The 24,979-nt window shown below is 49.0% G+C and overlaps 1 protein-coding gene across 1 annotated transcript; it reads right to left on the bottom strand.

Annotated features, from left to right (window-relative positions):
* Positions 1-1,466: 1,466 nt before the first annotated feature.
* Positions 1,467-24,735, bottom strand: LOC127579931 (protein outspread). Its single transcript, XM_052032995.1, has 11 exons — positions 24,532-24,735; positions 24,328-24,405; positions 24,193-24,225; positions 18,960-19,043; positions 14,105-14,202; positions 12,363-12,547; positions 10,342-10,431; positions 8,543-8,608; positions 7,187-7,252; positions 5,439-5,556; positions 1,467-3,612 (listed from the first exon to the last, which is right to left on the bottom strand). The coding sequence occupies exons 1-11, from the start codon at positions 24,598-24,600 to the stop codon at positions 3,591-3,593; spliced, it is 909 nt and encodes a 302-aa protein (XP_051888955.1). The 5' UTR covers positions 24,601-24,735; the 3' UTR covers positions 1,467-3,590.
* Between the last annotated feature and the right edge of the window lie 244 nt (positions 24,736-24,979).

The raw sequence follows: 24,979 nt of genomic DNA on the forward strand, positions 1-24,979 counted from the left end.
AGAGACCAGGGCCTCACATTCCCCTTGGGCAGCCGACAACCCAATGGTGGGAACGTTGAACTCTCCAGTTCCAGGTAACCCACTCCCCCGTGTTCCTTTCCCACTCCCACCGGTCTACCCAGGGTCGCTCTCCTCTTCCATCCCCCTCCTCCGAAGATTCATTCCCATCCTCCAGCTGGTTCCATCCTCTCACCCATCTCTCCTCCGGGGTTGTCTCTCTCTTCATTTACCCTCCCTGACCCTTCCCCCACCTGGCTCCATCATCCTCCCCTTATCTGGTTCCACCTATCACTTTCCAGCTTCTGTCTCACCTTGCCCCTCCCCTCCTCCCACCTGGCTCCAAAGTGATGAGTAGCTCTCCCTCACCAGCACGTCAGGGTTCCAGACTCTTGCCACTCTTTCCATGAAATAACTTTTTCTCAACTTCCTTCTAACTCTTCCACCAGTTAACATAAATCTACACCACCCCTCTCCCTTTTATTGATAAGATTTCTTTATTAGTCACACGTACATCAAAACACATAGTGAAATGCATCTTCTGTGCAGATTGTTCTGGGGGCAGCCCGCAAGTGTCGCCACGCTTCCAGCGCCAACATAGCATGCCCACAACTTCCTAACCCGTACGTCTTTGGAATGTGGGAGGAAACCGGAGCACCCGGAGGAAACCCATGCAGATACGGGGAGAACGTACAAACTCCTTACAGACAGCGTCCGGAATTGAACCTGGGTCACTGGCACTGTAATAGCGTTACGTTAACCGCTACACTACCGTGATCACCTGGCCGAAGGAAATGTAGTTGAATGAGTTAATGGGAGAGGTTAGGGGTGATAACCTCTGGTTACAATTGTGGGATTGGAGCATGTGACCAGATGATTACCACGTGTTATCCCCAGAGCAACCCTGGCCTCACTTGATCACAGATACCCCCCTTTGTCCTCGTTCACTCCCACCAACATTTTGCCAACTTAAGACCAACTAATTTTCTCTCTTTTCTGATGAAGGGGTTTCAGCCCAAATCATTAACTCTGTTTCTCTCTCCACAGATGCTCCCTGACATTTTCTGATTTTATTTCAGATTTCCAACATCTGCAGTTTTCTCTTGATTCCTGTTTGTCTTTTTCTCGGTGTTAGTGAGTGCTCTCGAGCTGAAACAGTAACACCGTGTCTCCACACACATTGCCTGTGTTTTTATTTGTTCTGTAGTAGATTTATTAAGAACACAGTGCGCAACAGAGAACAACAGTTCAATCAAAAATATAGAACCCGTGAGCCCAATATCTGCAAGGTCTGTAGACAGAACATGGATAACAAGCAGTGCAATCAAGGGTGAAGCAAGTTGATCCGAGACCTGACAGATGGTTTGTTTGCGAACTCCGTGCCAGTGAATGGAACACTCTCATTTTGAATGCCTAACTATCAGAGTTAAAGAGAGATACAGCAGGGACCACATGGCCTTCAGCCACAAAGTTGGTGCTATCCATTCACACTATCCTACATTAATCCCCCATTTCTTTTATTTTCCCTACACTCTGATCAACTCTCCCCAGATTCTACCCCTCCCCTCCAAATGAGGGGCAATTTACAGCGGCTAATTAACCCACTGACCCGCACGTCTTTGGGATGTGGGAGGAAACTGGAGCACATGGGGGAAACCCACGCGCTCACAGGGAGGACGTGCAAACTCCACACAGACAGTACTGAGGTCAGGATTGAACCTGGGTCTCTGGTGCTGTGAGGCAGCGGCTCTACCCACTGCGCCAGATGTGAACCAGTCCTCCCTGGTCTGGTAGTTCTATGGGTCAGGGGTAGAGTGAAGCTGCGCTGTGTCCCGTGAGCTGAGAACAGCTCCATCCACCACACCCGCCATCCAGTGCCCACTGGGACAGAGACCCCCTTGGGTGTGGTTTTATTCAGTAGACGGCAGGAGTCTGTGATGTCCCATCTGCAGCCACCCTTCCACTCTATGACTCCTGCTCGATTTGAACTGGGCTTTTGGAAGTCGAAGGCCAGTTATTGTTTATTGGGCAGGTCCCCTGTCCATCACTCCCTCAGTGGCCCCTCACCACTGCAGGGGACAGGAACAAGCTCCAGGCAACATCTTGGCCTTTGTCCTAGTAACGAGGCACTGCCTCAAATTCAGCGTTAGGTTGGGGCAGTCACCTTCATCTGCTTGTCTTTAACCTCAGCTGGATAAGTCACTCCTAAGTCCAGATAATTCCAGATCAGCGGAACTGGTTTGAACTTTCCCTGTCTGTTTTTGTTGGTGGTGTTCATGTTTGGTGAATGAGACCAGGGTGCGGGGTAGAGGTTTGTCCTGGGTTAAGTGGGTGTTGGAGCAAGTGCTGCCTGTTGTACTCTCCCACCGGATATCTGCTTCCGCAGCGGGACCAACACCTGGAGCCAATCCTTGTGCAACCACCGTCCTACTTCTACAGCCCGACCTGGTCTTGGTTTCCTTAATGGATCTCAGTGGATACAAGAGGTGACAAATACAAGGCATTACAGTTGTGGCTGTTAGCTCTGACCTGGGTTTGGGGCAGGAGAGAGGGGTGCATCAGCCTTCCTTCCATTGACCAGTGCTGGAAATGGAGGTGTGATACTGGGCAAGGTTCTCATCAACTGCATGAACAGCCTGTTAATATCAACCGCTTAGCAGATGGTTACTGGGGTGTCATACTGATCTTAGGCTGGTCTTGTATCCACTCTTCTGGAGTGAGAGGCACTTGACTGAAACGTAAAAGATCCTGAGGGTCCCTGACGGGGTGGTTGTGGAGAGAATGTTTCCACCTTTTGGGAAGATTGAGAGTCAGGAGTTGCTGTTTAAAAATAAAGGAGTTGCCATGTCAGACGGACTCTCAGAGGGTTGTCATTCTTTGTAGCTCTCTCGGAGGGCAGTGGAAGCAGAGTCCATGAATATTTTTAAGGCTGAGGGAGATTCATGATAAGCGAAGGGGTGAAAATTTCCTATGGCTGGGCAGAAAGTGTGGAGCTAAGATCACCCAGGAATGGTTGAGCAGAGCCCAATGGGACTGGTGACCTGCTCCTAGTACGTGCGCTGGTACGTTCTTGCTGATGAGCAAAGAGAGTTGGGAAGGAAACAAAGTAAAGTTCATTAGTTTTGGTTGTAAATTGCAGCCCGACTTCAATAAAAAGTTATTTTAGAAAGGAAGGGTTTATACTCTGAATGTTATGGTGCGAGTGGGACCTCTTGTTCCAGGAAGACCTTGAAGAATTTCCCCATCGTTTGCTCGGAGAGATATGCCTCATTCTTCATGCTCTTAAATACATTGCAAATTAAAACATGTTATCATCGTTTGCCTTTCAGCAATTAATTTTGTGCCTCAGATTGTGTGAAACATTCTTTGCGTAAATGGTGCTGATTTGCAGTGTTCCTGAGAGTGTTCCAGTGACTTTGTCATCGAGTGGTTTACCTAGGTGACATTTCCTGCCATTTCACTGCTTCACAAAGCTTATGAAACGACACACGAGCTGCGTCACCGCGCCATTGGAACAACGTGGAAAGTTCTTTGTGCTGCTGCCCTCATGTCTTGCCCGGGGCTTTCCTCTTCCTGCTGCTCAGTAGCAGCGTTTAGGACGGAATTGAGGCATTTCTGGGAGAGGGGAGAGTAACACAGACTGCGTTGGTATTTAAGACGCATTATAGCTAAACGCTGCTGAATGCTATGTGGCCGCCAGGAACAGTACACAGGAACAGTAAGCTAAGGACAGAACGGGACAGGGGTGGAGAGTTAACATGACAGGCGCAGGGTTGCAAGTGGTGACAGGACAGAAGCCTTCTTGAAAGCAGTCACACAATCAGTGCTTGGATTCTCCCAGTGTAGAGGAGACCTCATTGTGAGCACGGAATGTGTGCACTGGGTTGGAAGCGGTTGCAAGTGAATGGCTGCTTTACCTGACGGTGGGAAGGGATGAGGTGAGGGGGCAGGTATTGCATCTTCTGCGGTTGTGTAGGAAGATGCTGCGAAATGGAGAGTGGTTGGTGGGGATGGAAGGGAGGACGAGGGAGTCACAGGGGAACGGATGGAGACGTGGTCGGTGGGGATGGAAAGGGAGGACGAGGGAGTCACAGAGGGAATGGATGCTTTGAAGTATTGGTGGGTGGAGAGGAAGATATGGCTGGTTGGCAGTGTGGGAAATTGGGGGGGTGGGGGGGGTGATCTACTGAAGGTGGTGGGTGGAAGGGAAGGCATGGGTTCCCCATCCTTGCTGCGGTTGGGGGAGAGCAGGAATGGACACAACTAGGAACCCAGTCAAATATTCATGGCCTTGGTTCAGTGCTGCGGAACGCTGTCTGCTGGTCCCAATAACTTCACCACTCCCCAGGCAATCCTTCAAAATAATGAACCTAGGGACTTTCTGCATCCATTTTGAGAGAGCACACAGGTCCACGGCACCTCTTACAGTGCTGCCACACTCTCGGTACTGCACTGGTGTGTTAGCCTGGACCCAGTTGCTTCCAAGTGTCTCCAGTAGAACCTGGGACCCATGGGTTTGACTTTGGGTCAAGAGGACTGAGGGCAGACTGGGCAGAGGTGGGCAGGACTGGTGTAGGTCTGGCAGACAATTCAAGGGCCAAGGGACATAATTACAAAGAGGACAAAAATAACAGGGCTGAGGTCGTCGCTGAGGGCAATAAGTGTGGTAAAGAGGGTAAATGTCACACTAGTGTGTGTCATTACCGGAGCAGGAGGAAAGTTGGTCTGGTAGATGTCGGTGATGAGGTGGTTGAGGAAGAGGTTGAGAGTGGTGACAGGGCAATGGTGGGTGACAAGGAGGATGTGCTTACACGCGAGTTGTGTGATAAGTCGTCTGGTTCTGATTGGGCTCAGCCAACATGAGAAACAGACATCCTGCGTCTTGCAAAGTTGAGGGTTGTGGTAGCTGCAGATGTTAATGCTGTTAAGTGTGGTGGATCCAGTTAAGAAGCACGGGAGATGTCAATTCTCCTTGGGGGGTGGGGGGAGATTGGACAGAAATGGCCAGGACTGGTTTAGATCGGGTAGATGGAGAGAAGCTGTCCCCACTGGCGATAGCTCAAGGACCAGGAGACATTGTTTCAAAGGATGAAAGTTGCAGAGCGCAAGGTACGAGGAGAAACTTATCCCCCCCCAAGGTATTAGCATCGAGGTTGTGGAGAGAGAGCGGGAATATGGTATTGATGTCGAAGATCAGCCATGATTGTATGGAGTGGTAGGACAGGGTTGAAGGGCCGAATGACCCACTCCCACTCCTGTGTTTCGACGCCACTGAACCCCATGGTGTAAAGGGCAGTTAGGGGGTCTTAAAGGGAATTGGACAGACACAAGAGAGAGTGATGTGCCGTGCTGGGAGAGGCACTGGGCAGGTGGTCCACAGGTACCCACCGCGGACTCGGTGACTGACCGCCTCCTCCCACGAGTCTGGTTCAAGGACTTACTGTGTGTCGGCAGGGTCCAGCCAGTGGGATGTCGAATTCCTGAAGTCTGAGATGATTTCCTCTAATAGTCCCACATCGGGGCTGGAGGCCAGTGGTTCATCGTGGTATGTCTGTACAGCTGAAACAAAGACCAGGTGGTGAGTCCCAGCCGCTGGGGAACGGCAGGACACGGGATGGGCAGGAAAGCCACCTCCCTCTCCTGGTTCAGTGGGTACCTGCACTAACTTGGATGGACTTGGGACAGACCAGGACAGAACCGCACTGGCAGGCGATCTCCACCAGAGGGCAAGAGGAGCACTGCTGTTCGCCTCAGCACCCTGAGTGGTGTCTGGGGACTCTGCTGGATGTGATACATAGAGCACAGAACAGCACAGCACAGGAACAGGCCCTTCGGCCCGCCATGTCTGTGCTGACCACGATGCCAATTTAACCTGCACATCTGCTGGCACAAGGTCCATGTCCCCTGCCTGTTCAGAGTGCCTCTTAAACGTTATCACTGGATCACTCCACCACCTCCCACAGCAGTGTGTTCCAGGAACCTGCCGCTCTCTGTGTAAAAAAACTTGCCTCAAATCTCCTTTAAACTTTCCCCCTCTCACCTTAAACCTTTGCCCTCTTACATCTGACATTTTCACCCTGGGAAAACGACTCTATCTAACCTGTCTGTATCTCTCATAATTTTATAAACTTCTATCAGATCTCCCCTCAGCCTCTGATGCTCCAGAGAAAACAATCCAAGTTTCTCCGACCTCTCCTGATAGCGAAGGAGATGCACTCTGAGGTCTAACAGACCTCTCGGGTAGATATTTGGACTATTGTGGAATCGAGGCTTGTGAGAAACTGGCAGGAAATGGGGGCTGTTGCTCTGATTCTTAACCCTGCCACAGAGCGCAGGGCGTCTCTCCATTCAACACGGTTACATCCATGCACCTTGACTCGATTACTCGGTCATTTAAAACTTGAGGGAGGCTTCTGGCATCTGTCCTTGTAGTCAGAGAGGTATTACAAGTGTATAAAATCATGAGGGGCATAGATCGGGTGAATAGTCCTTTCTTCCAGGGATAGAGGGCTTAGGTTTAAGGTGAGAGGGGAAAGATTTAAAAAGGGACCTGAGGGACAACTTCTTATCGCAGAGGGTGTTGTGTGTACGAGTTAGAACATGGACCAGTACAGCACAGAACAGGCCCTACAGCCCACAATGTTGTGCCGACATAGCTAACCCCTCCTGCCTACAGAATGCCCATATCACTCCATTTTCCTCTCATTCATGTGCCCATCCAAGCCCCTCTTAAAAGCCCCCAATGAATTTGCCTCCACCACCCTATCAGGCAAAGCATTCCAGGCATCCACCACTGTCTGAGTAAAAAACTTACCCCTCACATCTGTTCTAAACCTACCCCCTCTCACCTTAAATGCATGCCCTCTGGTATTGGATCGCTCAATAATGGGAAAAAGATATTGCTTGTCCACCCTATCTATGCCCCTCATAATTTTATACACTTCCAACAGATCACCCCTCAGCCTCTGCCGCTCCAGAGAAAAGAGCCCAAGTTTGTCCAGCCTCTCCTCCAGCAGTTTGCCTTTTGGACGGGAATTGTCTGGGCGGTGATGCCTCCCCAGGTGGAATAGCCCGGTGACACTCACCGTGGAGGTTCCCAGCTGAGAATGTGCGGGGGGAGGAGGAGCCAAGGCAAACGGAGCACGAAGATCGGGGGGGCAACGGCGTCAAAGAGAGAGGAGTGACTTACCGGAGGTGATCTTCGACCTGTCACTCACTGGTTTGGGGACATTGTAGATTCCACTCTGACAGTTCACTAGCAAGGAAATAAAACCATCAGCAACTTACTGCATCACTCTCCCCCTCGGCCACCCCTTCCACCCCCTCGGCCACCCCCTGCCCCATCAGGTGGAGCCCTGGGATGTCTGACTCTCCTCTCCCTCTGTGAGGAGCCACTGACAACGCTGCAGGGGTTTTAACGTAACTCCCGCCCCGGGACTAGAGATGTGGGGAACAGCAGGAGCCATCCTTGACCACGGTCTGCACTGGTGCTGACGTCAGTCACACTGCACGGGCGCTGACGTCAGTCACGCTGCATGGCGAAGGCACTGAGGGGAGGACAGTGCTTCCTACTGGTGAGGAGGAGAAGGACACATGGTTCCTGGTTCCTTAATGTTGGTGCACACACAGTCTCCGTACACCTCTCCCTGGTGTACACACTCCTGGGCTACCTCACTTTAATGTACAAACTTCTACAGATGTACTGTTGAAAGTGTCCTGACTGGTTGCATCATGGTCTGGTACAGCAATTCAAATGCGCAGGAATGCAAGAAGCTGCAGAGAGGAGTGGACTCAGCTCGATACATCCCTTCCCACCATCTGTAGTATCTGCAGGAGGCACTGCCTCAAGGCAGCAACATCAAGGATGTGGAAGCTTTAGAGAGGCTGCAGAGGAGATTTACCAGGCTGCTGCCTGGATTGGAGAGCATGTCTTATGAGGATAGGTTGAGCGAGCTAGGGCTTTTCTCTTTGGAGAGAAGGAGAATGAGAGGTGACTTGATAAAGGTGTACAAGATGATAAGAGGCATAAGTCGAGTGGACAGTCAGAGACTTTTCCCAGTGCGACAATGGCTAACACGAGGGGACATAATTTTAAGGTGATTGGAGGAAGGTATAAGGGGGATGTCAGTGGTAAGTTTTTTTTACACAGAGGGTGGTGGGTGCGTGGAACGCACTGCCGGCAGAGATTGTGGGGGCAGATACATTAGGGCCATTTAAGAGACTCTTAGATAGACACATGAATGATAGAGAAATGGGGGGCTATGTGGGAGGGAAGGGTTAGATAGATCTTAGAGCAGGATAAAATGTCGGCACAACATCGTGGGCCGAAGGGCCTGTACTGTGCTGTAGTGGTCTATGTTCATGTCATATGTCAGTGATAATAAATCTGATTCTTATTCTGTACAGTGTTGTTCAGTGTACTCTACTGTCCCTGACGTGAGGAAGTGGGCAGAGTGACTCTCCCCTACCCACCCGGCCCACTGGGGAACGCTGTGGACTGCAGTGATGTTGGGACGTCTGCAGCAAGCTGTATAACCACACGTACCTCTGTCAGCAGCCTTTGGCACCAGACTTGGAGCAACATCTGTCTCCACCTTCTGTCCTGCAGTATCTGGAAATGAACGAAACAAACGTGAGAGGGGAGTGTCGGAGCGGCGGGGAGTGCAGGCACACCGTCGGACCGAGCGGATGACCCCTCCCCTTCACCGGCGGGGTGCCAGGTTTGGGGCCCTGGGGCGGACACCTACCCTACAAATCAACGCACAAAAACCCACGGGGACACAAGATGCTGGAAACTAGGAAACAATCTGCTGGAGGAACTCAGCAGGTCAAGCAGCGCCTGTGGACTCAAAGAGCTAGTCGATGTTTCGGGTTGAGACCCTGCACCCCTCCCTTCCCCTCCACAGACGTTGCCCGACCCACTGGGTTCCTCCAGCAGTTTGTTTCTCTGGCCACGACAACACGATCCGGTCATGGGCACATTCCTGGCTCGTGGGAGCTTGCTGTGCACAATCTGGCTGCTGTGTGACCTCTGTTACAACACCAACATACCTCAGTGCTCGGAACGTGGTCCTGCGTCTTTAAAGGTGCTACAGAAATGCGTCTTTCTTTCTTTGGGTGGGTGGGAAGTACTCACACTGGGATGATGAGAACGAGCGACCCACCCTGGTGATCTGCTGCCTCTCTCCTGGAGCCATTTGGCCCTATCGACCATTCGGCCCCTCAAACCTGCTCTGTCTTTCAACGCACTAATGGCCCTTCCTTCTCCCAACCTTCTTCCCCCCCCAGAGCTCCTGCTGTAACCTGTGTCTGCTCTTCCGCACTGAGCTCCTGATGTCTTCGCATTGCTCAGGACTCAGGACATCATCGTGCTTTTCAGCTTTAGTCTCCTGTTTTGCAGTTGCTGCTGCACTGTAGGAGATACTAACTCATGCACAGCAAGCTCCCACAAACAGCAATGTAATGGTAACCAGTTAGCCTTGTATTACGTGATATCGAGGGACGACTACACACTGTCGCCAGGACACTTGTGGGAACTTCCCTGTACTTCCTCGTTCTCCAATCTCCTGTTAAAGTTACTGTTTAATCCCTTGCACCACACCCTCCTGAACTCACCCCTCTCTCTGGGACTCAACTGCCTCCAGGAACGCCTTTCCCTGTGACTCACGGCTCCCCTATGACCTCACCCTGTGACTCACTGCTCCCCAGGGTCCCCACCCTGCGACTCACTGCTCCTCTATGACCCCATCCTGCTCCCCCAATCCTGGGTCTCCCAAACTCAGCTGAGTGAATGCTGGACACACCCCTGGGAAGGGGTTGGGAGGTGGGGAAGAGGTAGGGAGAAGGGGGGAAGGAGAGGAGAGCAGAAGGGAGAAGGGCAGTTGGGGCAGAGAGGAGATGGGAGCAGAACCTCACCGCTCCAGGACCTGGCACCTGTCGATCTGTACCATACACAATGGGACAGCCGTACTCTCAGCAAATTTAGAGCTCGTCCTCTAAAAATAACTGCAGCAATTCAGGCACGGTAGTGTAGTGGTTAGTGTAACACTTTACAGTGCCAGCGACCCGGGTTCAATTCCCGCCGCTGTCTGTAAGGAGTTTGTACGTTCTCCCCGTGTCTGCGTGGGTTTCCTCCGGGTGCTCCGGTTTCCTCCCACATTCCAAAGACGTATGGGTTAGGAAGTTGTGGGCATGCTATGTTGGTGCCAGAAGTGTGGCAACCCAGAACGCAAAAGACGCATTTCACTGTGTGTTTCAATGTACATGTGACTAATAAAGAGATCTTATCTAATTAAACAGACAGATCTGTGTGTGAGCCAGGACTCTGGAAATTCTCACTGTTACCTTGGGATGGGGGTGTGGCTTCATTGTCCACGGACTCTCCGCCTTCACTGGACGAGGTTACATTGCTGGAGCACATGTTATATGATTCATCTGAAATCAGACACCATAATTAAGGCTGCAATTCCACCCACTCCCAGCAAGTATCCAATCCTACCGCAGACTATCAGTAACCAGGGGTTTGGAGGCAGGCTGGTTAAATATATGTTTATTAACTTTCAGGATTTAACATTTAGTTCCCACCCCTCATTTCCCTTGAGAAGATGGTGGTGAGGCATCCGATTCATGATTTTTTTTTACACCTCTAGAAGATCACCCTTCAGTCTCCTACGCGCCAAGGAATAAAGTCCGAATTTAAGTTCCTCAGCTGTGATGCTGGGACTTGAATTTGGATCACTAGATTGTTAGTTCAGCTCTTGGGGTTACTAATCCAGGAGTTTAACCCAAACTGGTAACTAATGATCACATCACCTGTGTGATCTATGTAAATTCAGTGCATTAAGAGAATTTGGAACAGCTTTAAAAAGACATGTAAGCAATGGATTCTCATAACGTCATCTGATCCCCAATGACCTTTTTAGAGAAGGTTTTGGTTTGGTAGGAAGGTTGGTAGAACGCCCACTGCACAGAGAAGTCTCTTGACTTCATTAACTGATGGTCCCTTAGTGTTGCCGTCTCACAGCTCCAGGGACCAGCTAGACCCTGACCTCAGGTGCTATCTGTGTGCAGTTTGCAGATTCTCCCTGTGACCATGTGGGTTGCTCCGGTTTCATCCCATATCCCAACGTCCTGCAGGGAGGTTAACTGGCCGCTGCAAATTGACGTGTAGCCAGATTCTGCTCTAACCCCATCTACAAGTTTGCAGATGACACCACCGTAGTGGGCCGTATCTCAAACAACAATGAGTCAGAGTACAGGAAAGAGATAGGGAGCCTAGTGATGTGGTGTCATGACAACAACATTTCCCTCAATGTCAGCAAAACAAAAGAGCTGGTCATTGACTTCAGGAAGGGGGGCAGTGCACATGCTCCTGTCTACATCAATGTTGCTGAGGTCAAGAGGGTTGAGAGCTTCAAGTTCCTAGGAGTGAACATCACCAATAGCCTGTCCTGGTCCAACCATGTAGATACCATGGACAAGAAAGCTCACCAGCGCCTCTACTTCCTCAGGAGGCTAAAGAAATTTGGCAGGTGTCCTCTGACCCTCACCGATTTTTATAGATGCACCATAGAAAGCATCCTATCCAGATGCATCACAGCTCGGTATGACAACAGCTCTGCCCTTGACCACAAGAAACTGCAGAGAGTTGTGGACACAGCTCAGCACATCACAGAAACCAGCCTCCCCTCCATGGACTCTGTCTACACTTCTCGCTGCCTTGGTAAAGCAGCCAACATAATCAAAGACCCCACCCACCTGGGACATTCTCTCTTCTCTCCTCTCCCATTGGGCAGAAGATACAAAAGCCTGAAAGCACATACCACCAGGCTCAAGGACGGCTTCTATCCCGCTGTTATAAAACTATTGAACAGTTCCCTAGTACGATGAGATGGACTCTTGAACTCACAATCTACCGTTATGACCTTGCACTTTATTGTCTGCCTGCACTGCACTTTTAACTGTAACACTTTATTCTGTGTTCTGTTATTGTTTTCCCTTGTACTACCTCAGTGCACTGATGTGATGACGTGATCTGCATGGATGGGATGCAAGACAAAGTTTTTCACTATACCTTGGTACATGTGAAAATAATAAATCAATTTACTAATTTACCTTTAGTGAAGGTTAACAGCAAACAAAATCAAAGGGGAGTTGATGGCATGTATGATGACACGTATGTACAAGGTATGGGGAAATGAGAGAAGTAATGGGACCAAGGAGACTGCTCCCTGGGAGCTGACGTGAACCCAATGGGCCGAATGGACTCCTTCTGTGTGCTTGAAAGCCTGAGAACAAACCTCAGGGGCATTGCGTGCGAGGCTACGAATGCCGTCGCCATCCTGTGTGAATATAAAACAACCGACCTAAAAAGTCTGGCGATGGTGACAAAGTCTCGCGGGAAGCCACGGTGGACGTGAGATGTAGAGTGTCCAAAGTGTAGCCCTCACTCTGTGTGTCCGTGGAGCTGAGTGATCCCATGGAATCTTCCCGCTTGGTTTTATCCTGGCAAAGCGAGGCTGCCCTTTGAATCAGGTGGGGGATGTCGTGCCTGGGAAGGGAAAGGACAAAGGTGGGAGGGTTGGGGAGAGGTTCACCACGAAACCGTCCCACTGCCCGAAGATCGAGCACAGGCCTTTAGGCACTGATCCCGCCCCTCCTTACACACTCCTTCCTAGATGTGTGTGAAAGGGCATACACAAACACACAAAACATGAATGTGAAAACATATGCACATGTATGTGCACACACGTCTCTTTCCACTATTCTTAAACAGATACCAAGCCAAGTAAGGTGGGAATAGGACAGATAATCAGGTTGATCAAGATAGTCTACAAGAGCGAGAGAGGTTTGAACAAGGCATCTCAGGCCAGGCTGCCTGTGACGATTGAGATGCTCCAGAAGCCATCAGCAGTGGTGTGGAGGGATGGCTGAAGAACTGGAGGGGGTTGCATTGGGAGGGAGAAGAGGGAATGCGGAGAGAGTGAAAAACAGTGAGAGAATTTTTTAAGTTGAAAGTGTTGTGTAACTGGGAGGCAGGAATGGGTCCAGGCAGACAGGGGTGATGTGGGATTTGAAGCAAGTTGGGACACTGGAGGGTATAATGAGGGAGGTGGCTAGGTGAACTTTGGAACAGTCACGTCTCAGGGTAATGAAGCCACAGACACTCACTTTTACTTCCCAGTGTCAAAGCACAAAGCCACTCGGGAGAAACCCAGCAATCACTGGTGAGACGTGTCAAGCGTTTGGTGACAGGACCAGATGAGAGGTGAGGAACAGATTGTTTTGCAAGAAACTATTCTCATTGGGAATGTGCTGCCTGAGAATGCGGAGAAATCGGATTCCAGAATAACCTCCAAAAGGCAACTGGGCAAGTAGCTGAGAAGGGTTCATATCCAGAGCTATGGGGGCAGGCTGTGGCTCTCTCAAATAGTCAGCTCAGACACAATGACTGACTGTTGGTTAAATCTGCCTAGTGCTGTGAGTGCTGCAGGCTGGACCAGTGTTACTGACTACCCCCGAGAACATGGCGATCCACCTCCTTAAACCCCTGGTGAAGGTGGACCCACGCTGCTGGGGGAGTGAGAGGAGTTTCAGGATTTGGACCCAATGATAACGAAGGACTTGGAGGGGAACCTGTAGCTGGAGACGCCTTGACATGATCCTACAGAAAGGGAGAGCAGGTGGCCTAGATGATGAAGATGATTGATGAGGGTGGGGCAGCGGATGTTGTCTACACAGACTTCAGTGAACGTCCCTCACGTTAGGCTGACCCAGAAGATTAAGGCACATGGGATCCATGGAGACTTGGTAGATTGGATTCAAAATTAGCTCATGGTAGTGGTGGAGGGGTGTGATCCTGACTGGAGGTCTGGGACCAGTGGTGTTCCACAGGGATCAGTGGTGGGACCTCTCTTGTTTGTGACGTACATAAACGACTTGGAAGAAAATGTAGGTGGGCCGATTGATAAGTTTACAGACGACACAAAAATTGGCAGAGTTGTGGATGGCGAAGAAGGTTGTCAAAGGATTCGAGGTAAAACAAGAGGAAGGTCCCATGAGCACTACTCCGGGGTAACCCTGGGCCTTGCCGTCGGATGAAGCTCACCATGTACAGGCCGAGTTCTTCTTCCCAGGCCCCGGAAGCTGCATGGCCTTCCACAGGAACTCCATCCACACGGCGCGCAGGTCAGAGCTCTCCGCAGCCTGGAGCACGGAAAAGGGAGACAAGAGGATGAAATGGGTGCCTCAGGGGTTGTACCTCATCCAACAAAAAGCACAAGAACCGAGAGCAGTGGCTGAGCAGGGTTGGTCACAAACACAGCCTACTTACATAGAACATAGAACAGTACAGCGCAGGAACAGGCCCTTCAGCCCATAATTAAACTAGTAAATAAACACCTAACTAAATTACATACACGCACACAAAATGCTGGAGGAACTCGGCGGGTCAGGCAGCATCTGTGGAGGGAAATAAACAGTTGACATTTCAGGTCGAGACCCTTCACCCTGCTGAGATCCCCCAGCATTGTGTGTGTGTTGCTCCAGAATCCAGCATCTGCAGAATTTCTTGTGTCTCCTAACTAAACTAATCCCTTCTGCCTACAGTGTCTATCTCCCTCCATTCTCTGCACATTCCCGTGCCTGAGGACCTCTTAAACCTCTATCGTATCTGCCTCCACCACCACCCCTGGCAGCCTGTTCCAGACACCCACCACTCTCTCTGTATAATAACTTGCCCCACATGTCTCCTTTGAACTTACCCCCCTCTCACCTTAAATGTATGCCCTCTGGCATTAGACATTTGGGCCCTGAAACACTCCTCTAGACCCACCTTTAGTTACCCAGCAGGGACCTTCACCCCTTTGGTCACTGAATGTCCCCCTGGCCCAGACCTTCCCATTTCTTCTCTCTCCCATACCTGTCCCCCCACATTTCCCTGAAATTTGAAACCATTCACCTTTCTCAAATTACCTCCCAACACTCTCTCGCCAAGAGGAAGCAGCCCAGCTGCTCCTTCACCTCCATGTGACTGGAGCCCCTCACCCCTGGTGCCATTCTACTGAAAAAGGTTCAGCCACCTGAAGTGTTAGCTCTGCTTCCCTCTCCACAGCTGCTGCCTGACCAGCTGAGTGTTGCCAGCATGTTCTGTTTTTATTCCATTCTACAGCTCTGGGACCCACGCCCCGTTCCGATGGACCAGTGATTAGAATTGGATACAACACTCAATGTTTAATGAGGTTTAAAATAACTTGTCTGTTTTTATAATCTGTGCCTCTGTTTATAAAGCCCAGAATTCTGTATGCCTTCTATTCATTTTTTTAAGATATCTACTTAGTTGCATGGTAGTGTAGCAGTTAGCGTAACGCTATTACAGTAACAGTGACCTGGGTTCAATTCCGGCCGCTGTCTGTAAGGAGTTTGTATGTTCTCCCCGTGTCTGATGCACATGTGATTAGTAAAGGAATCGTATATACATCGAAATACACAGTGAAATGCATCTTTTGCGTAGACTGTTCTGGGGGCAGCCCGCAAGTGTCATCACGCTTCCAGCGCCAACATAGCATGCCCACAACTTCCTAACCCGTACGTCTTTGGAACGTGGGAGGAAACCGGAGCACCCGGAGGAAACCCACGCCGACATGGGGAGAACGTACAAACTCCTTACAGACAGCGGCTGGAATTGAACCTGGGTTGCTGGTGCTGTAATAGCGTTACACTAACTGCTACACTACCGTGCCTGCCATTTTCTCAATATAGCCAGTATTCTGTACAAACACTGCAGCCTCCTTCCACCTCTCCCCCCGCCCCACCCTCTCTACAATCGTGCCCTTTGTAACATGATGCCTTTCCTCATTCTTCCAAACTAAAACGTATCATTTTGCACTTCTCGGCATTAAATTTCACCCTCTCCCTGCCATTCCCGATGAAGGGTCTCGACCTGAGATGTCAACTGTCCATTTCCCTCCACAGATGCTGCCTAACCTGCTGAGTCCCTCCAGCATCTTGTGCATTGCCCATTCCACCAGCTCACTGCCCACTACCCACAACCCCAAGTCGCCTCGCCCCTCACGTCTAAGCCACCGACACAAAGCAGGAGGAGCACAAGTCCCAGCAGTGACACACCATCCACCTTCCCACAAGCCTGTACGTCAGCCAGTCACTCCAGTCCAACATTCCAGTCTACCCACAGCCACCTGTCACAGCCTCCACCTCCCTCTGCCTAAAAAATATTCAAGGACGCTGCTTCCACCGCCCTTTGTGGCTCAGAGTTACAAAGATTCCGGGCTTTCTTGAGAGAAAAAAATTCACTTCATCTTGGTCTTAAATGGGTAACTTCTTATTTCTGAAACGGTGACCCCTATCTCTAGATTCTCCCACAAGGAAGTATCCTCTCCACATCCCCGGCCAAGGCCCCTCAGGACCTTATGTCGTTCAATGAGGCTCCTGTTCACTCTTCCAAACTCCAGCAGATACAAGCCCAGCCCAGAGTCATAGAGTTGTACAGCACAGAAACAGGCCCTTCAGCCCAACTCATCTATGCTGACCAAGTCACTGAACTGAACTAGTCCCCACTTGTCTACATTTGGCTCATACCCCTCGAAACTTTTCCTATCCACATACATGTCCAAATGTCTTGTAAACATTGTCGTTGTACCTGCCTCCACCACTTCCTCTGGCAGCTCGTTCCATATACCCACCACCCTCTGTGTGAACAACTTGCCCCTCAGGTCCACTTTAAATCTTTCCCCTCTCACCTTAATTCTATGCCCTCTAGTTTTAGAGTATCCTGAGGAGAAGACTCTGGCCATCCACCCCCCTCATGATTTTATAAACCTCTATAAGGTCACCCCTCAGCCTCCTACACTCTAGGGAAAAAAAGTCCCAGTCTCTCCTTATAACTCCAGCCCTCCAGTTGCACATCCTCGCTGTACCATCCTCGCTGCACCTTCTCCAGCTTCATGACCTCCTTCCTGTAGCTGGGCAACCAGAACTGCGCACAATACTCCCAGTGTGGTCACACCAACGTCTTGTACAGTTGTAACATGACGTCCCAACTCCTGTACTCAGTGCCCTGACTGATGAAGGCCAGCGTGCCAAACGCCTTCTTCACTGCCCTGTCTACCTGTGTCACCACAATGTACCTGTACCCTTAGGTCTCTCTGTTCTACAACACTCTCCAGGGCTCCACCATTTACTGTGCAAGTCCTGCCCTGGTTTAACTTCCCAAACTGCCACCTGCCCAACCTTTCCTCATAAGACAGCCTTCCCATTCCAGGTTTTTAGCTCCAGATGCGAGGGCATCCACTCTGTGCCTACCGGACCAGACCCCTCCATCACCTCCTCCTCAGCTGAAGCTTTTCTGAGAATCTGGCTCTTCAGTCACCCTAACAGGAACAATGCTGGTCCCGCACCAACCCACAATCCACTTCAACTCTTTAAAGTGGGCTTAGGCCAAATTAGCTAACACTGAATTCTGACTTGGTCCTCAATCTAACTTGTAAACAACTACTTGTGTGCTGTTAAACTGCACAATGTTAAAGTTCCAGCCTTGATGATCAGTTTGGGCTGAATTAGTCTGGACTGTGTGTAGGAGGGGTGCTGCAATTAGCCACCAGACCTCCAGGGACTGTGTCACAGTTACTGGCCCAGGTTACTTCTTTAGCACCTGCCAAACCCACGATTCCTACCACAGAGGAGCAGTAGGGCAGCAGGTGTATGGGAACACCACCAACCACAGGTTCCTCTCCACAGCGCAGAAGTATCCTGACTTGGTAAAACATTTCTGCTGCTCATCCATCTGTGACATTGGCTGAGATTTTCTCTCTCCGTTAGTGCAGTCTTACCCACTGGGCATGGCCCTAGACCCTGCTATTGGCAATGCATTACACTCCTTTGTCATCACCCTCTTACTGTCTCCATTAACCCTTGACCAGATGACCCCTACAATCTATCCCCAAGGCAATCCTGGCCACACCCTATCACCGATGTTCCCTTTGTCCTATCTGTTCTCCTTAATACCCTCTGCATCTTAATTACTTCTCTTTCCCAGTTAAGACAAAGGGTAACAGGTAACTGGAAATGTAAGGGTTAAATTGGACATGTAAGGGTTAATGGTGTGCAGCTATTATTCCTTCAACCATGGTGTGTCTATAGTTATGGCTACAAATTGTTCAGGTGTTGGTGAGAAGCAAAGAAATGTTTAAGGCATATCTTGCTTTGCTAAAAGTTTGCTGTAAGCAACTGCCCTAGTACGTGCAACTTCCCACGGAGGCTTCCCATGGATTAAGTATAAAAGGAGGGGCACTAACCTGCAAATCTTTGAGTGGGGATCAGTACAGAGCTTGGGTTACAAGCTCTTTCTCTGTATCCCTCACTCCCGCTAGTGTTAAAATAATAAAGCATTAATTAAACGCTCCTTGGTTCTGCTGTTGTCTGTGCGGGTCATCTTTCACACTTCAACCTGAAATATTAACTCTGTTTCTCTTCCCATAGATACTGCCTGACCCGTTGAGTGTTTCCAGCATTTTCAGTTTTATCATTGGAAATATATCACTGTTCCTTAAACAGCACTGGATCTAAATCCTGGAACTCCCTCTCCAAAGCATAGTGGGAGCACCTTCACCAGAAGGACTGTGGTGGTTCAAGAAGGCAGCTCACCCCCACCTTCTCATGGGCATTGAGGGGTGGACAATAACCTCTGGCATTGCCGGCGATGACCAGATCCTGTAACTGAATAGAGAGGTTCTACCAGGGCTGTGGGCCCTTTCATTTGAAAATCATTGGCCTGAAATGTTAGCTCTGTTCTTTTGCCTGACTTGCTGAGTGCTTTGACTTCAGGTTTCTAATATTTTCTGCTTTTGTTACCTCCCATGTGGAATTACCAAGCCTCACCACAGGACTGCAGCGTTATCTAATCTCCACAGGACCTGCTGAACTTGTGCCCCGACAGTTCCACTTACCAGCAACTTCCTCTTCCCATTCTTCATGACTATTTCAAATGGGTACTCGCGGTTCTTGTCTTTCATTTCTCTCACAGACTGAACCTGTTGGGTAAATTCTGGAGATTAGAACATTTGATCTGCTTGGAATTAGATAGGTTTGTAATCTTTGCTGCTGGAAGTCAGGAACCCCTGCTGTGATATGGACTCCAGCACTGGTAACCAGGAGTTGGACCTAGATGTGGGTACACATGAATCCTTTGTATGTGAACACAGTGCCACCCCAGCTCAGTAGGAACTGATCAATTACATGCCAAGCGGCAACTCACTCTCTGGTCCCTGTTTTCCCCTAGGCTCTGAATCCAAAGCCAGGGACTGCCAGAGGCTGAACCGTCAACTTTCAGATGAGCTGTTAGACCTGTCAGATTAACCCAAGTGATGACAGGTTCATCTGGACAAACACCAGGACAAGTTTCTTCAGTATTGTGGCCAACTTGTCCTCAACCAATACTGAGACAACAGGTGATTTGGTCATTAACCATTGGTGTTTTTGAGTGCTTGCCATGCACAAACCAACTGCCACATTTCCTAAATCACAATTACTACGCTTAAAGAATAAAGCTACTTCATGGATGATAAAAGGCTTTGGGACGAGCTGACGTTGGAAGGTCAACCTGAAATGTTACCTCTGTCTCCCTCTCCACAGGTGCTGCCTGACCCGCTGAGTGTTTCCAACATCTTTCTTTCTCTGTTCTTTCTATAACTCAGCTCTGCTTGTAATTCACTTCTGGGGATTTACAATTATTCAATCAATTAATCAGCTGAAATATATCGACAGTTTGTAGTGGATCCATTTCTGGACATCTACTGCAAATGACCAATCCCTAATGCTAGTCTCGACTGTACCTGACTGCAGACTGTATATGATACATTAATCAAATTCCCAGAATCCAGCCTATAACTCAGTCCTTACAGACAGCGGCTGGAATTGAACCCGGGTTACTGGCGCTGTAATAGCGTTATGCTAACGGCCACACTATCCTGCCATCTTTACAGTGCATCTCTTCAGCTTTCCTTCATTAGCTCAGTAGTCCTGTGTCCATTCATAGAATCCTTGTGGCACAGGTGGCTTTTTGGCCCATCGAGGCTGTACTGGAATCCGCCTGTGCTGCTCTTTCCCCAAAGTACATAAACTCTTCTCTCTTAAGCAGCACAATGGCCCAGTGGATAGAGCTGCTGCCTCACAGCGCCAGAGACCTGGGTTCAATCCCGACCTCGGGTTCTCCCTGTGACCAGGTGGGTTCCTCCAGTTTCCTCCCGCATCCCAAAGATGTAAATACGCCTGGTGTGTGGGTGAGGGGTGGAATGTGGCAGGCAGTCGACGGGAATGTGGGCAGAATAAAATGGGATTGGTATTAATGGTTGGCAGAGACCTGGTGGGCCAAAGGGCCTGTTTCTGTGCTATTTCTCGCTACAAACACCTATCCAATTTCTATTGCAGTAATCTGTACCCTTTCCCGCTGTGGAGGGGGTTGGTCACCTTAATCTGATCAGAGCATTGCTCCACCTCAGCAGTGAAGGTGACCCCTGCACGGATTTTCTTAATAAGTGGCCCAATATTACGCACCATGTATTGAGTTTATTTCAAGGATCTATTATCCTAAGATACAACTTATTCCTGGACGGGGGCCTGAGCTACAAAGAGAGGTTGCGTAGACTAGGACTTTATTCCCTGGAACGTAGGAGATTGAGGGGTGACCTGATAGAGCCATAGAGCAATACAGCACGGATACAGGCCCTTCAGCCCAACCAGTCCGTGCCGACCATGGTGCCCACCCAGCCAGTCCCAATTTCCTGCATTCGGCCCATGTCCCTCCAAGCCCCGCCCCTCCATGTACCTATCCAAGTGCTTCTTAAATGATCCTGTTGTACCAGCCTCACCCACTTCCTCTGGCAGCTCGTTCCATTTACTCACCACCTTCTGCACGAAAAATTTACCCCTAAGATCCCTTTCAAATCTTTCCCCTCTCACCCTAAACCTATGCCCCCTAGTTTTGGACTCCCCTACCCTGGGGAAAAGACTGTTACCGTCCACCTTATCTATGCATCTCATAATTTTAAACACTTCTGTAAGGTCGCCCCTCAGTCTCCCACGTTCCAAGGAATAAAGACCCAGCCTGGCCAACCTCTCCCTATAACTCAGGTCCTCGAGTCCTGGCAACAGCCTCGTAAATCTTCTCTGCGCTCTGTCCAGTTTAACCACGTCTTTCCTATAACAGGGTGACCAAAACTGTACACAGTGCTCCAAGTGCAGCCTCACCAATGACTTATACAACTGCAACATAATGTCCCAACTCCTGTACTCAGTGCCCTGACTGAAGGAGGCCGGGGTGCTAAATGCCTTTTTCACCACCCTGTCTACTTGTGATGCTGCTTTCAACAAACTATCACTTGTACTCCTAGCTCCCTCTGTTCCATCACAAGTCCCAGTGCCCTACCATTCACAGTACAAGTCCTACGCTGGTTTGACTTTCCAAAATGCATCACCTCACCCTTATCTGTATTGAAATCTATTTGCCACTCATCGGCTCACTTCCCAAACTGATCAAAATCCCCCTGTGATCTACGACAATCTTCTTCACGATCAATAACGCCTCCTAATTTTGTGTCATCTGCAAATTTACAGGTTAGGTTGATAGAGGTGTATAAGATCATGAGGGCCATAGACAGAGTGAAAGCACGTAGTCTTTTCCCCAGGGAGGGGGAGCTAAAAACAAGAGGGCATAGGTTTAAGATCAGAGGTGAGAGATTTAAAAGGGACATCAGGGGCAGCTTCTTCACACAAAGGGTGGTGTGTATTTGGAACGAGCTGCCAGAACAGAAATAGTGGTTGAGGTGGGCACATTAGCAACATTTAAAACCCACCTAAATAAGTCCATGGATAGGAGAGGTTTAGAGGGCTATGGGCCAAACGCGGGCAGATGGGACTAGCTCACTGGGCAACACAGTCAGCACGGATGAGTTGGGCCGAAGGGCCTGTGTCTGTGCTGTAAGGCTCTGACACTATAAGTTGTTCAATTGGTAGATCTTTTATAAACAAGACAGTTTGGAGGGAGGGGGGAGTGGGTGGAGAAGTGCAGTCACATGACATTGTTATTGTTCTAGAGATTGGAGAGAGAGAAGCTACTTCACTGTTGGGAGAGTTTAATGTAAAAGGTTAACTTTAAAATCTGAGGGGGTCTTTCAGAAGGAAAATTGGGAAGTAGCCGTAGAAGTATTTTTCTCTGACACGAACAGGAGTGGATGCTATCTCAGTCAATAGCTTTAAGTCTGAGATGGAAAGAGTCTGTAAGAAAGACTTTAAGGAGGTTTAAGGTTTAGTCCCGTAGCAGATGGAGGGAGCTAAATGTCTAAATGGCCATGACCTCACTCAATTGTGAAACAGGCTGGGGGAATGAATGATGGACTGCTAACTGTTACGTAAATGTGGTTTAAACAATGAACAATACTAACAGCTCACAATACTCAGGGAACAAAAAAAGATACTTCAGCATGTTTTGTCAACTCGTTTGGCTCAGGGGTTTGGATTGTACCTGTTCTGTGAGTCATTCAGTGACCTGCTCTTTGGATGTTGACGGCACTGCCTGAATTGTGTGAATTTGCCTCAAGGAGGTTTTGCTTTCCAATTTCCCACGCCTTGTGCCAGTGCAAAGACTCCTTTCCCACAATAGGAGGACAATTAAAACCAGCTCCTCCCGTCCTCTACCCAAAGTGTGATGTACATTTCTATAGCACCTTTCAGGAGCTCAGCATACCCCAAAAGTGTATTACAGTACTGTTGAAATGCAGTCACTGCTCCATTCAGTAGGTTCAGCAGAAGGAGCTGACACAGTCTCTGATAATAACTTTACCATCATGTTTTTGGTTTAGGGCACTTACAGCAAACTGGGAAGTTTGACTTGTAGGCTTTGGAAGCTTCTGTCTGTGTAATATTGAAATAGTTCTACACTGGTAGAATAATGGTGTGGTCTAGAAAACAGAGGCAGTTTGCTCTTCTAGAATTGTAGTCAATAGTGGAATAAATATTTCAGCTCATCCAAAGCAAAATGTAGCATCAATTACACTGTGTTCCAACTTAAATGACAATCAAACCTTGCAGTCAAGCTTGTAACCAGCACTGACCACCTGAGGCAGAAGAGATGCATGGAAGTAGCTAATGCAAAAGAGGAATTAAAGTACAAAAAAATGTTTGCCTTTATCTGTTGCCGAGGCTGAAATTGGGAACTCACTAAGGTGGGGAATTTCAGAGCTGAGTACTTCCCACTACTCTCTGGGTGGGCACAGCAGGTAGTGGTTCAGCCTCTGAGATCCAGCAACCCAGGTTCAATCCTGACCTCCGGTGCTCTGTGTGGAGTTTGTACGTTCTCCCTGTGACCACATGGTTTCCTCCCACATCCCAAAGACGTGCAGGTTGCTGAGTTAATTGGCTACTTTAAATTGCCCCTAGTTTGTAGATGGGTGGTGGGAGAATTAATGGGCATGTGCTACAGGCAATGAGCGGGGAATGGAATTGCTCAGAGCGCCACGATACTCAATGGGCCAAATGATGTAAGGAAATGGCAGAATATTGTGTGCAGTTCTGGTCGCCCCATTACAGGAAGGATGTGGAGGCTTTGGAGAGGGTGCAGAAGAGGTTCACCAGGGTGCTGCCTGGATAGAAGTTTAAAAAATTATGACAGGCATGGATCGGGGAATGAATGATGGACTGCAAAGTGTAATGTGGTTTAAACAATGAACAATATCAGGTCTCCCCTCAGCCTCTGACACTCCAGAGAAAACAACCCGAGTTTGTCCAACCTCTCTAGATTGGAAATGCCTAATACTAGAGAGCACGAAGTTAAGGTGAGAGGGGAAAAGTTTAAAGGAAACGTGTGGGGCAAGTTTGTTTTACACAGAGAGCGGTAGGTGCTTGGAACGCACTCCCAGGGGAGGTGGTGGAGGCAGATACAATAGAGGCATTTAAGAGGCTGTTAGACAGACACATGAACATGCAGAGGATGGAGGGATATGGATCATGTACAGGCAGAAGAGATTTAGTTTAATTTGGTATCACGTTTGGCACAGACATTGTGGGCCTGTTCCTGTGCTGTACTGTTCTATGATATGTAGAAATGCCAACTAACCAGGGCACATAGTAACTCTAAGACTCTAAATGCCTTTAGACACTATATTAAACGTTTAAAACATTGCTCACCATGTAGATGTAGTATTGGCCTCGGAGATGGCACTAGAAAGAGATAAAGTGACAGTAATGTTATTCAAGACATTCATTGAGCAAAGATGCTCGTCAGTAAAGGAGTTGAGATTTATTTTAAAGCAGGGTACTCACTGCCTCACATTGTTTATCAGTGAAGAAAAATAATGTGGTGTTTTGGAGCCTAAACCAGTATTTTGCCCAAGCAAACTTCTGCAGAGAGAGAGAGAAAAAGAGAGAAATGACAATCCTTACTCCTTTAGAAAATTACTATTTAAATACCTTTGTACCACATTCATAAATGAACCTACAGGAAAATAGAAGTAGGTAATAGCTCACCATCTTATCTTTTTGCTTTTTCAAGTATCCTTCAAAGATCAGGTCTTTACCGTTGTCTTCAGAAGCCATGGTGGTGAGGAGCTCGAGACTGATGCTCAGGGGACTGACAGAAAATCTCCCACCGGAGACCCTGGCCGGGAGCTTCTGTTCCCTCGCAACACAGAGCTTATTCTCACAAAGGATCAGCCTGTGTGCAGGTGTATGTGTGAGAGCACCACCCACTTCAAAACTAGACAACCCAGCTTAGCTTGGCAAAGCACTTCCTTGTTCTCTCTGCAAGAGGTTCAGTTTCAGTTAACTCTTTAGGGGGCAAACTAAAAGCAACCTCTCTTTAAAAGAAACACAAGGTTCATTTCCGGTGTTGAACATTTGCAACACTGCACTTAAAAGTTGCACAATGGTAGTCTTTCACCTTAGAGGACGCAAAAATGGAAAGATACAAAGGTAG

The sequence above is a fragment of the Pristis pectinata genome, chromosome 18 (genome assembly GCF_009764475.1).
Source record: "Pristis pectinata isolate sPriPec2 chromosome 18, sPriPec2.1.pri, whole genome shotgun sequence".
NCBI lineage: Eukaryota > Metazoa > Chordata > Chondrichthyes > Rhinopristiformes > Pristidae > Pristis > Pristis pectinata.

Bases quoted from the DNA above. Each gene is read 5' to 3' on its own strand.
- LOC127579931 (XM_052032995.1), bottom strand. From the start codon at position 24,600: ATGGCTTCTGAAGACAACGGTAAAGACCTGATCTTTGAAGGATACTTG. The intron at 14,203-18,959 runs GTAAGTGGAACT...TCCGTGCTCCAG, and splicing joins ATGGGAAGAGGAAGTTGCTG to GCTGCGGAGAGCTCTGACCT. The intron at 8,609-10,341 runs GTAACAGTGAGA...GTTCATTTCCAG, and splicing joins AGCCACACCCCCATCCCAAG to ATACTGCAGGACAGAAGGTG.